The sequence below is a fragment of the Neolamprologus brichardi genome, chromosome 17 (assembly GCF_056152115.1).
Source record: "Neolamprologus brichardi isolate AB-2024 chromosome 17, ASM5615211v1, whole genome shotgun sequence".
In the NCBI taxonomy this organism is placed as follows: Eukaryota; Metazoa; Chordata; class Actinopteri; order Cichliformes; family Cichlidae; genus Neolamprologus; species Neolamprologus brichardi.
The window spans coordinates 7,137,662-7,151,350 of NC_142120.1; the positions used below are offsets into that span (position 1 = coordinate 7,137,662).

Genomic DNA, 13,689 nt, shown 5'->3' on the forward strand with positions numbered 1-13,689 from the left:
AGGCGACTGCAGCGGTCACCCGCAGTTTGCATGGAAGACACCAACTTGTTGCACACACTCGCCAACTTTTGTACTGAAGCAGCGACAAGTGCAGCCTAAACCACAAACAGAAATAAATAAATATTAAACACTGTGCTTTTGAAATGTGTTTTTTTTTTCAGTGTGAAGGCATAATTTTTAATTTTAAGAAGGACAGTCGCACATTTGAATTTTAACTGCAAAAAATGGTAACTGTTTGCAGACAAGCTGGTGTCTTGCATTAAAACTACTGGTGAGTGAAGCAATCTGCTGGTAGTGATGGAATACGGCCTAAAGTAGCTTGTTCCAGACATTGGATCAACTAAGGGACAACACACACACTGTACAAAAGGGTTTATTGCAATCTTCTATGGTCTTAAACTTTTGACAGATATCAAAAGATGACCTGATGCCTCACTGAGTTGCTGAAGTGGAGCCAGTGTAATGTGATGTGTTGTTGCACTCATGGCTGAGGTGGAAGACATGCAGAAAAAAAACGTGACCACTCTGTGGAGCATAGCATTAACCTTTTGAAAAGTCTGACCACACGGCTGTAAACCGCACCTCATCAAACGCAGACCTGTCGTCACCAGTTTGCAAATGTTGCAAACCATGCTAGACGGCACGAGGTGTCCGGGTAATTTCAGTGTCGTAAATCAACACGTCAACAAGACGGGCTCATCGAGAGGTTTAACATGTAAACATTTCTGTCTAGTTAGACACTGAAGTTACCCGAGGAAATTTCACGTGCTGTGCATCACACCTCTACTGAAGTTCTTACCGCATGTATGATACCTCATTATCTTCTGATTCAGATACCTCAAAGTCCTCTTCACTGTCATTTCTTAGTAACATAGGCTTGTTCCCCTGTGAATTATCTACATTATCATCCTCAGGTACCTCTTCAGCTTCCCCTGATGCTACTGTATCCTCCCCAGCCTCTGAATTTGACGACTTGGCCTGATTTGAACTTTCACTGACTACCGAATGTCTGTCTTCTTCGGCGAAGTCCTATGAAAAAGGATTATAGCAGTTCTTTGAAAGTAAGCTCAGCGATCAAATCAAAGGTAACAAAAAAGACAACAAATCACTAACCATACCTTGTTTTGAATTTTAGGCTCTTCAGCTGACGCCTATAGAAACAAGGATCAAATGTGCCAAGGCTGTCGGTTACACCAGCTTAACTTAATGTCTGACATGAAAGAAGAACGGTGACCTGATAACTGACCTGGTCTCTCAAGTAAGACCTTCTCGGTTTGTCCTCCACAACTGCAACTGGCTGCTCCTCCTCTTCATCTACCCCCTCCGCTTCTTCCTCTCCCCCTTCAGGGGCAGCCTGCTCTTCCTCCCTCGGCTCCTCTCGCTTATTCTCCTCCTCTCTTCTCGAGCTATAGGTTTCCATCTTCTCAGCCTCGTCGTCATTGTCACGGTAACGTCCCCTACGCCAGGAGGAGGGCCTCTCCTCTTCTGCGCTGTTTTTCTCCGTGGCGGTGCTGTCGTTGCCCTCCGTCACAGTGGGGTCCAGCTGTCTCTGTCTCTCCAGCGCCTCCTTCATGCGCCTCTGCCGTCTCTCCTCACGTTTGGCCATGCGGTCCAGTAGGGCTTGGTCCTCGTCATCTCCACCGCCTCCATAAGAGCTGCTCACAGACACCGTCTCTGTGACACTACGAGGAGAGAGAGAGAGAAAGAGAGAGACGGCACAAATGTCACATTGTGTGTATTCGTGTCAAAGAGGAGGAAGGGGTGAGGTCACAGCAGACGTCAGCCGTTATAAAAATGTGGGCATGGAAAGATAATCCATGACATTATCTTCTGTTACCTCTGAGGTGCCCCTGGTGGAAGGCCGCAACCCCTGTGTAATCATAATTTCCAGAAAGAGGTTGCATTGTTACTGACAGCTTTATAGCCAAGAACAGCAGAAAATGTTGACCCATGGCTTAACTGACTGCTCTTCACCACAGCTCTTCAAATAAACTCAGGTGAGGCCTTATAATGAATGGAAATTTGGATTTTAGGTGGGAACTTTTGTATGTGCTCAGATAAAGCCATAGCCTACAGTTTACAGCCATGCTAACACCTGCTAAAACTTTGGACTGAATGCTAACTACGATAGCATGCTAACATGCTAACTACGATAGCATGCTAACATGCTATCGTAGTTAGCATGTTTTTGGATGCCGAGTCAATAGTTGCTGTGGCATTAAATTTAACCCACAACGTGAAACATTACCAAATTAAGTGTTGCATCAGAGCACAAATGTGTAAAAAAATTTTGTTTAGTTTTGTCTGCGCTAAAGGACCTCCAAAAAACCAAGATAATCTTTTATAAAGCTTTGCTTCAGCGTGACTAAAATACACACTTACTGGCTACTTCATGTGGTACACCTGGTCACCTTCATGCACATATCTAATCAGCCAATCACTGTGTCTCTGTGCTTTTAGGCATGTAGAGAGGATCAAGACCAGCTGCTGTTCAAACTGAGCATCAGAAGGGGGATTTGTCTTTGAACGTGGCATGATTGCTGGTGGCAGAGGGCTTTTCTGAGTGTTTCAGAAACTGCTGATCTGCAGGGATTTTCCCACAGAGCCATTGCTCGAGTTTACTGAGAATGGTTCGAAGAAGAGAAAATATCCAGGAAGTAGAGCAGGGCGATATGACCAAAAATATCTATCACGATATACAGTTGAAAATTTGCGATAACGATAAAACTGACAATATAATTGACACTAGTCAAAATACTTTACAACTCCACAACTTTATTAGTGCAAAAAAAAACCCATCAATGTATTTTCACTTAAACAAGCAGGTGTTTTATGTGCATTAAAGTTATATAAAAAATTAGCAGTGCAAATGCAAATTCCTTGCTGACAGTTTAACCAAAAGGCATTTCCAGTGGAAATTGGCCGACACATCCTCAGCATAACCATGTGTAACATCCACAAAACTTAAAAAGAGGTTATACACACACAATACGGTAATATTATGTTGAAGCACAGTAGTATCAGTCTGCGAGGCTCCTGCCTACGATAGCCGTAATGCTCCGACAATCCATCAAGCTGTGCGGGTTCGTAGCTTAGCAAAGTTGTACTAAAACATTTGACAGATTTTCGAGTGCCGTGTACAACATAAAATCGTTTCGAGGTCAGAAAACACAACCAGAATTCATACATAAGGCCCACTGGATTATAAAGGGCACTGTCAATTTTCAGAAAAATCAAAGGATTGATTTTAAGTGTGCCGTATTTTCCAAAAAACACGGTAATAACGACGGCCTGCTAGCATGCTCTACCAAAAATAGTGCTTTGTTGTGTATCTGACGGATGAAAGCTAAACCAGTTCCACACCACTGAAGTTGCAGCATTTTTACAAACCCATTCTGGTTCATCCGTTTCATTCAACGATCTGCTTTCGCCGCAGTGCTTTTTCCGCCATGTGCGTATGAAAACAAAGGCAATGCGCGTTTTACCCATATTCTATCGCGATATTTCATTTTTCTATCGTTGCCCAACATTATACCGGTATTACCGTGAACGGTATGATATGACCCAGCCCTACCAGGAAGCCACAGTTCGAAAACACCTTGTTCATGTCAGAAGAAATGGCCCGACTTCTTCGAGCTGATATGAAGGCAACGCTTTACAACCAAGGGACACAGAAGAACAACTCTGAATGCCCAACATATCAAACCTCAAATCAAATCAAAAGCAGATGGCCTGTAGCTGATGGACCACACCAGGTGCTACTCCTGTGAGGTGAGGACAGGGAGCTGAGGCTACAATTCATACAAGCTCACCAAAATTGGAAGATCATTTTTTTTCTGGAAAAATCTTCCCTGATCTGACGAGCCTTTATTTCTGCTGCAATACTCAGATGGTAAGGTCAGAATTTGACATAAACAACACGACAGCATGGAGCCATCTGGCCATGAATCAACAGGTCAGGCTGATGGTGGTGGTGTAAAGGTGTTGGGGATATTTTCCTGGCACACTTCCAGCCTACCCGAGTATTGTTGCTGACCATGTCCATCCCGTTAAGATCAGTGTACCCACATTCTGATTTCTACACGTAGCATGATAATGCACCATATAACACAGCACAAATCATCTCAAACTGACAATGAGGTTATTGTACTCAAATGGCCTCCAGAATCACCAGGCCTCAATCCACAGTCACCAGATCTCCTGTTAGAGATGTGGTAGAATGGGAGATAAGCAGCCAAGAAATCTGTAGTGGACCAAAATCTCTGAGGAATGTTTCCAGCAACTTGTTAAATCTCTGTCATGAGGAATCAATGCAGTTTTGAAGGCACAAGAGGGCCCAACCTGGTACTACCAAGATGTACCTAATAAAGTGTGGAGTAAGTGTATTTATATTTTTTAACTAAAATATTCAGTGACTATCCTTCCACCTCGAGGCATGACTACAGCATGACTCACAATACTGTGACCTAAAAGTCTGCCAAACATTATCCTTGCATCTGCACAATCGACAATGGCTAGCAAGAACTAGGTCCTATCTCAGCATCCTTCTGCACAATCCGCTTGTTGTTTGACCACCCCAGGATGTATCTAAGAGCTTACAGAGAGGAAACATTCATCACCACAAAGCAGTGTCTGTGTGACTAGATGTCACAGCGACCCACCACTTCCACTGTAGCCAACACAATTTATCTCAAACCTGTACTTATAAATTATCCGCAGTCTTATTGTGTTTGGATTTTTTGGGATTTTTTTTACTCCTCAAATACACTCCGGCACCTCTCCTTTTGGGGTTTTTCATGGGCTAGTTCCCTTAAATTACTAAAGCTTACTATTTTCTCAAAAACTTCTGGCGGTAGACTATCTAACCATGCAGCTCCACCCCGACACCCTAAACCCAGAGAATGACATTACGTTGAGAGTTTATTAGTTGGACTTTACTGGTGCTCTCTCGCTTTTGCAGCTGAACCAAAAAAAAAAAGAGAGAGAGCCAATCAGTTGTCTGCTCTCGTACGAGAGCTTGTTTTGCTATACCTGTGGCTGTTGGTCATAACCAGGCTGTCCGACTGGCTGCTGGGCTCCTCGCTCTCCCTGCTCTTCATCCTCTCCTGGCGTGCCCTGCGCCTCCTCTCACGGGCCGCCTCCTCTTCATCATCATCATTCCTTGCCATCCTGCGGGAAGACGAAAGAAGAAAGAGAGAGTGAGAAGACAAAGGCATGCATTATCTATTTTCAACTTTCAACCCCTCGTCTCCTTTCTCCCTATCCTCAATTTAGCTTAGCAGTTAGAAACTTCAAAGTGAGCGGTTCTTTAAATTGGACTGTAATCTTCGCAGTGACCAAATCTGGTGGATTTACCCCAAGTCCCCCTCACCCACCCCTTCTCTTCTATCAAGTGGAGCTGTCAGCTGTGTAACCACCAATACTTCTTATCGTGGCTGCAGTTTTCACGAGCTGATAAAAACTCTGTCTGGAGACATGGCTTGGCTAAGGATAAGAGAGCAGTGAAACAGTGTTTCTGGCCAGCAGCTTGTACTAGTCCGGTCAGTGCAGGAACGGAGGAAGCAGGAGAGCTGTGTGTGTGTGTGTGTGTGTGTGTGCGTGTGTACACTGGCCAATAACCAGTGTAATCTTAAAAGTTCATAATTCTTCCAAAGAATTTAATACAGCATTAAATTTAGCAATCGTATTTTTCCAGAGTTGATATACTACAATAAAAACTTCTCTTAGCTGTATTTGGTGCGTGCATAGCTGAAGCACGCATCAATTAAATGATAGACAAGCTCAGCTTTTGCTGAAACGCCCAGGGCTAGATGACAACACTGATACTACTCTTACATGCAACATATGACGCAATCAGATTAAGTGGCCACTGTATATAGTATAAAAGACAAACACAGCTTACAACTAAAGACAAAACGCTACCTGCATTCTTCTTAATAGGCAGCAGGGGACGACTGATCTGCTCTCAAAAAGACTAATGATTTCATAGAAGTCTGGGCAAATGACCCTTGATTGCCTCGCTCTCTGACCTCGGTAAACACTCGTCTTATCATCATTCTAAGAGTCATAAAGGAGGATTAAACATGATGTGTTCAATGGCTTGTAAAATACAGGATGCTAGCAGGTGAAAAAGATGATGTAGCTATCGTGATGTCACTTGTTAGTTTCTGAAGTTCCGTTTTGAAGTCTCAAAATTAAGGTTTTGGTAGTTATCTTGGTTGCAACCCCCCCAAAAGGATCTGACAAAGAGAAACTGTATGGCTAAAAGCTTAACCAATGAGCTACTAACACAAATAATCCATTATGAAACAAGGTATGAACTAAATTTTCAAAATAGATTTCACTTTCTTTAACATGACTCGAAATAATACACTCGACAGGAGTGTGTTTGTGGAGTGTGAAACAAAGCTGTTCTGCCATAGACTTCTATAGGCCTGGAAGTCCTTTTGCAACCGGAGCTATCACCACCTGGTGGCTTTCAGATAATTCAGTTTCAGTTAACTTTTTCTTATATAGCACCAAATCACAACAACAGTCATTTCTAGGCACTTTATATGATAATATAAAGACCCTAAAATAATACAGAGAAAACCCCAACAATCAAACGACCCCTTATGAGCATCACTTTGGCGACAGTGGGAAGGACATACTCTTTTAAACAGAAGAAACCTCAGGCAGAACCAGGGTCAGGGAGGGGCAGCCATCTGCTGTGACCGGTTGGGGTGAGATCACAAATGAAGCTGCTGCATTGCAATTGGTTAATCTGTGCCATTGTTTTAACTGTGGAGAACTTTAGACAGCAGAATAAAAGTTTACTCCTCAAAAGCAAGCTGCTACATGGGTCGTAACTCCTGCTGCATTTAAGCACACCGCAGACGATGCATGGTCATTGCAGGTCATGTCTAAAACATGGGCAAACATCTGTTTTTTGCATTATACCTCACACAATCATTCAGAGACATGCTGCGAGTTATAAAATTATTTATTTAACGCAAAGGGTTAAGTACAGGGTGCGGCTGCATGCTATCATAAACAAGACTCCACTGTCCAAAAATCTAACTGGCTTGCAAGCTACTGTATATTTATGTTCTTAAATTTGATTGAAAGCAACAAGTTCAGGCCTTTCTCTCGGGTCTGTCCAAAGTCAGTCTGGGGAATGCAGGAAACTCAAGTGAAGTACAATAGACAGTTTTAAGGAAAAGAGACTACACCCAAAGGTAAAATCATATATCATATATCAAACAATGCAATACTACCCAACACTGAAACTATTCTTTTTTTTTAAGGTATCAAATTGTGCAGTGCAGTGTTTCTGGCCACCTGACATCTATGAACTCAGCTCCATGCTTGATCTGTGTTGCCCCGACTGACCTTTACACTCCCACTGCTCACCACATGCCCAGCTACCTAACATCGCAGCGCAGCCTTTGAGGCCGGCCAGCGAAGCATGCCGTTGCATGTTAATTGCAACACGTGTGGTGAGGCGAGCTAAAGCCGCCAGAGTTTATGTGAGGTTTTACAGCTTGTGAACAACACCCACCCCCCACCCACTATGCTGTTCCCCCAACCTCCTCTCCCTCTCATATGAGGCATGTTAGGGTTAGTCATAACAGAACAGATGAATCTGCTAACGCCCAAGTTAGACCTGTGGGACGGTGACATCAGTGACGTCAGGCAATGCTTTACACATGTGCATGTGTGTCTGCTTTGTTCAAACTATTCAGCATCTCCGAGTGTAGAAAATCAGCTTTACCCAGAGGAGGGTCTATCCTGAATTCCAGCTCTGCGGGCCAGTGATATACATACATACACACTGAGAGCGCTAGCACAATATTTACATTTTAGCAAACAAAAAAATACAAGAAAGAGTTTTTTTTTTCTTTTCCATTCATTATTAAGGTCAATTGAGCTCAACTGCAAAAAAAAGTACATTAACCCTTATTTAAAATATCAGAGCAGAGTGATGTTTTTGTGAGACCTAAAAAAAAAAAAGTAGTGAAACAACAACTGCTGTAATTCCCGAAGGACTGAACCGTCCCAGAAACAGCGCCGAATGTCATGAGAAAACGAAAACAGCTAAAAATGGAACAAAGGAGTCCTTGGTGGCGGTGACGACGACAATCTCAGGGTTAAAGATTCCTCAGTAGGAAAAAAAAAAAAAGAAAAAAGGAAGAAAGAAAGACAGAAAAAACTCCTGAAAGCTGAATTAGCATTCCTGTCAATCACAGCCTTGGCTGGAGACACATACACAACCAAAGCCCTGATTTAATATCCCTTTCCATAGCGAGGCCCCCAAAGTCTATCAGCATACTGACAGAAATACGGTGAGAGGTGGAATGGTGGATAATGGAAGAAAGAAAAAATAGGAGAAGAAGAGAACGGGCAAGTGAAATGGGATAGAGTGAGGATAAAGTGGAGAGGTGGGAAATGAAAAACGGGAAAGGAAGGGGTGTGCACAATAATGGAAAAAGGAGTAATCTGCAGATTTTATCATAGTCGACAACTTTTCCTGTACAAAATGATGTGAAGCCATTGCAGGTTACCAGGACATAGTCTCCACCAGACGCCTATTTCTTGAGTGGCCGAGTACAGCATGTAAATAAAGGAAACCTGCCCCTTATTGGTGCTTTACTAAGATGCCGTGGACTTCGCCGTGGCAGCTACAGTGCAGCATATAACGTGTGTTTCACACCCTGAGTAGTGTGTTTTCGCTGATTTAAACCGCCTGCATGGAAAGCACACTAAACATCGCCATCAGTGAGCCTATTAGGGAGAAGTATGTCCAAATATTTTCTTTACAGCAAAATATCTCAGAAATGTCAGTGAAAACAATTTGGGAAAAGCTCATGAGAAAAGACTTCTTCACCCCTCCTTGGCAAGAGGAGGGACAGAGGGAAGGAAGGGAGAAAAGTAAAGAGGAAGCTCGAAAACAGCGGAGGGAGGGAAAAAGGCTGCTGTGAGCAGATGGGGGAGAGGGGAGTTAAGGAAGGGATGGTTAGGGCGAGGGAGAGAGGGTGGGGGCTTGGCTTGAGCTGTCAGAAATGCTGACCCATTCCCACGCTGGTCTCTCTGGACTGTTTCCCTTCCTACTGCCGGCCCACAGAACCACAACATCCCCCGTCTGTCTCTCCCCCCACCCTGCGCTCTACTGGGCCAGCTCCAAGAATTCATATTGCTAGCTGTGGTACAGTCCTTCTAAACTGCATTTATTCTTCTACTCGAAGATGAATGAGGTAATATGGATGCATCTGAAAATAACTAAGAGAGGAAGGGTAGCCTTAACTCCCTTCAATGCTGATGTGGCAAAGCAGCTTAGAAGCTGGCAAAGATTTACGATGCAGGACCGGGTCACGTTGCGAATGGTCCGTTCAACCAGGGCGGGGGACCGTTTGGCATGGCTCATTCACGGAGGATGGGTGTTATTTCCTCAACCCTTCCTAGTCTCTGAGGCAGAGGGCCAGCGCAGATGTAAGAATGAGGAGGAAAGGGAGGACGGTGAAGAGAAGTGAAAGAAGCGACGGAGAAACGGACCGTGAGCGAGCGAGAAGGAAGTGGAGAATGAGGGGTTGACAATTTAAGTGGAGGAGCGGGATCAAAAGGAAGAAGAAGCGGGGAGAAGATGAGAGGAAAGGCAGAGGTGACAGTTTAAGAGAGGAGGAGAGGGAAACAATCAGGAGAATAATCAGAAAATGAAAGTGGGTTTTTGGAGGGGTGGGAGAAGAAGAAAGACAGCGAGACCCAGAGGAGGAGGAGGGGGAGGAGGATGGGATGCATAAAGAATGAAGGGAGGAGACAGAGGAGGGTGATCGGGAGGTGGGGAATGGCAAAAATCAAAAATAAACACTTCCCAAAAAAGGAAATAAAAGAAGAAATGCTAAGTAAAGGCCTCAGAGAATAAACATTACCTCATAGTTTCAAATTGAAGGAATAGTGAGACTACCTTGCTCTCAGCACACAAGTCATAGTATTTCTTTGAAACAGTGTTCACCCAGAGTAGCCTTCACACAGACAGTCATCTATGTTAAATTAAACTGCTGCGTATAATCAAATGCTTTCTAATAGCCAAATCCAGGAGGATTAACTGCTCAAGTACACGAGTTTCATTTGGGAAGGGAGTGGCAGCAACATTTCTGTAGGCTCCATGAGAAAAAAAAACATTTTTAACCAAGGCAGATACCCTCTGGTCAGTGAATTGACTGGGAAAATTCCACATCTATGTGCGTTCATTGGCTAAGAAGGGGGGGGAAAAAAGGCAGAGACATTCCTTGTCTGATTGCTATAGCGCCGACGAACGGCGTGGATTGCAGGGAATTAAAGAGCGCGAGAGAGTGTGAGAAACCTTTGAGCAGAAAAACAGGGTGTATGTGTGTGGCTTTGCTTAAAAAAACTGAAATCAAAAGCACGATGTGAGCCACAGCGTCAATGACCCTTTTCTTAGAGCTATAACTGACGTTGATGCAAGGCAGAACAAGGGAAGGCTTGGCTGTCATCCCGACAAACACGCACACTTGTATACTTGGTTGTATTTTTAAAAAGTGAATGGAGCTTGTCAAGCCTTCATCGCCCGATGCTGACCCGAAACACACCAACACTCGCTGCGTGGAAGCATCCTAACATTCGTGCACATGCGCTCTCAAGTACAGTGACATGCACAGAGCTGGCGTGAGGAAGCCCACAATCGCAGCATCCCAGCATGTAGGAAACAGCTCATGGAGACCTGGCCAGTAAACACTTATAATAGCCAGGAATTTGGCATTGCTTCAGCCGTTATTATATGGCCCCAAAGTCTCCTTTTTCTCACAGCACACTCAATGATGGTTGAATGGAAGCAAGCCAACGAGACACCATGTGGTTTTGACTAGTCCGACCAAGAGGGGGCATGTAAATATTGATTGTTTCAATATATTGGCAGAAATGGAAACAATTTAGAGATGTAATCTTTTATCAATAACAGGAGCGGCGCGTCGCCTGCCAGCTGAAATTATTGCTGCTCAGGCCAAATAAACAGTCACAGAGAAACTCCCGCTGAGCTGAAAATGTAAATGTTGAGGGCGCTTACGACTCTGGCCCTTTTTCACTCTCGCTCCATTGCTCTTCCAGTCGGCCCACAACTCTTCTCGGTCGCCTCTTTTTTTTTTAGTCTACACTTTCTGCCAAATTCCATCTTCTCCATGTAACATAAACATTCCAAAAATGCATAAATAATTCCAGCAGTGGGGGGTTTTAGGCTGTGAAAGCTAACAGAGGCATTGACCTTCACTCCAATCAGCTATTTAGGGTACAGCTGAAGGAATATACATCTTAGAAGGCAAAAGCTAAAGGTTTTAGCTTTCTGAGGCGTCTGATGATTCCTACTTCTTGCTACTAGCATGAACACATTCCAGAAACATGTTATAAAAATACAATGACATGCGTGACTACGTATAACATGATAGATACCACCATATTTATAAATTCTCTGGTTCAGAGCGTGTAGCATTTTGGCTAGCTTGTCTTATTTTATCTGTAAGTAAGCTGGTGTGTTCAGCAAAAGAGCTCACATAAACCTGTTGTACTAACCAAATGACAGACAGATAATGTTATCGAAGGTTACAAATGCTATGTAGCTTTTAGCAGCTAAAAAATATATGTTTCCTTAATGTCTAGCTAGGGATAAAAACACATTAATTTTAGCAGAATGCCAGAAAATCCTGCTAATGCTAATCCAATAAGCATTAGCATTAGCAGGAGTCAGTTTCACAAAGTCAGTTGTCAACTGTTAGGCCATATCAGATAAACTAAAGTAAGAATACTGTATGCTAATGCGCACAGCTTGCTTTGCTGCCCCCAAGTGACAGAAAAACAATACAAAGCCATTTTTAATTTACAGGTAATTTATTTCTTTTTTTTAGCACCACAAGTAAATATCAAACATTCCTGTACTGCAGTTTGTTGCATCTATTCTCATACTTGCCAACATTTATGAAGCAGAAATGTAGTCAGGCTTTGTTCACCATCTTTCTTCGTTCTAAGCTTTCTATTCAGGTAGGTTTAGTTAAATGACTGAGCAAAAATAGTCCCGTAAGTTCTCATTCTGAAAATAACTTGGAAATACATTTAACGTATCCAGGCATGCATTTACTAGATGAATGACACACTTCGTAGAACTGGATGAATGACTTGACCCTGAATTTTTATTACCAAGTATACCCAGTATCACGGACATTTTCCTTAAAACAAGAAAAGCTACTTTACCTTGAGCAAAGGGCCTTGTTCTTTACTACAGTTAATGCCTTTACACATTCTTTGTGTCATATAGATGACTTATCAGAGAGAACCATCTATGTATTCAGCAGTGGTCAGGCCTATGTCAGCTTGTTTTCCATGAGTGATGGAGCAAGTAGCTGTAATAAAATGCTTCTAAGAGGCAAGTGACCTTGGCCAGTATCTGCATCCACATCGACCTCATCTTTAATTGCGAGGGTTGCAGCACAGATGAAGAGACTTTTGTGAAAATACCTCCTTGGCAGACTATGTATCAAATCCTCACAATAAAAACCCCTTTTTACTCTTTTTGATTACTGCACTTGGCCGGTTACCACTCAATCAATTTGCTGAAATGAACTTTAGTTTAATCCGTTTTTTTTTCTCCCAGTGAATCAAAGGCGGTTCAGAAGGCTGTGGTATCTAGGAGAGAAAATTGGAAAGAGGGAGGGAGGGCACGATTGAACATTAAAGGTCATCACGTCTCCTATCAGATTTCTTATCAGCTCTTTTTTTTTCCTTCCAGCCTGGTTTAAGGAAGTCGACATTTGCTGATTGATGTTTTGTAAAAGACCTAGCTCTTGAATCCTTGCTCTTTCTGCTTGGTGTGCGCAAAGTAAGTGGGTTGTGCACTGAAACTACCAAAGCCTTGAAATAGTAGAGGCTATTCAAACAATCTAAGCAGCTGGTCTGTATGTGTTCTATAGACCACTGCAGAGGACAGATTTCTTAAACACCTTTTGAGAAATCTGCAAACACCAACATGTCTCACCTCTCTGCCTCCAGGCGCATCTCTTCCCGCTTCTGTCTCCTCAACTCCCTGCGCCGCTCAAAGTCCATTTCCTCCATGGTTGTGCCCTACGCGGAGACATCATAAAAAATAGACATTAATTCACTCAGTCAGCAGCCAGACAAGTTTTTTTTAAAGCTATAGTCAATCTCTATATGAATATTTTTACATATCCTAATTACGCCTGTAAATTTATTGTTATATTTGTCATATGTGTCATTCCCACCATGGAATTGATAGATAAGGCAATGCGTGTGACTCTGTGATTACTTCTAACTTTTGTTACTGCTGCTGTTACTAAATCAGCCGCAGGTGGTGCCAAATCAACCAAGGCAAAAATTTATAAGAATTAGAACTTTAAACACTCTCTTTCTGCAAGCAATGACAACAACAAGTGTGAGGCCTTGTCCTTCTGTTAAGTGGCACAAATTTGATGGAATCAAAGTCAACAAACTGCAGAACCGGAGAGAAAATGATAGAGAAAGCTGTATAAAGGAGGAAAGGAAAAGCCAAGGCAGGATGTTAACTCCATCCCTTACGAGAAACCCTCACTAAAAATACTCTGGAAGGGTACGTGACAGGCTGTGCTTGTGAGGCCTGAGACCACCCAGGAGCTGCTGAGCTTCCCATCACACATTTCTGTGCTAAATCAACAA

The 13,689-nt window shown here is 43.0% G+C and overlaps 1 protein-coding gene across 5 annotated transcripts in view; it reads right to left on the reverse strand.

Annotated features, from left to right (window-relative positions):
* Positions 1-13,689, reverse strand: part of cald1a (caldesmon 1a) — a 66,699-nt gene that overhangs the window by 20,683 nt on the left and 32,327 nt on the right. For 3 of the 5 annotated variants that reach the window (XR_004843636.2, XM_035907879.2, XM_087830329.1), the window contains exons 2-5: positions 13,016-13,101; positions 5,032-5,169; positions 1,247-1,682; positions 1,119-1,151 (exon numbers count right to left, since the gene is read on the reverse strand). Coding sequence is in view for 4 of the 5 variants with exons in the window: in XM_035907879.2 (XP_035763772.1) it covers positions 1,119-1,151; positions 1,247-1,682; positions 5,032-5,169; positions 13,016-13,092 (684 nt within the window). In the remaining variant the exon portion in view is untranslated. Of the gene's footprint in view, positions 1-900; positions 1,030-1,118; positions 1,152-1,246; positions 1,683-5,031; positions 5,170-13,015; positions 13,102-13,689 lie in introns of all 5 variants that reach the window. The other 2 variants (XM_087830330.1, XM_006780609.3) reach the window with 2 other exon arrangements.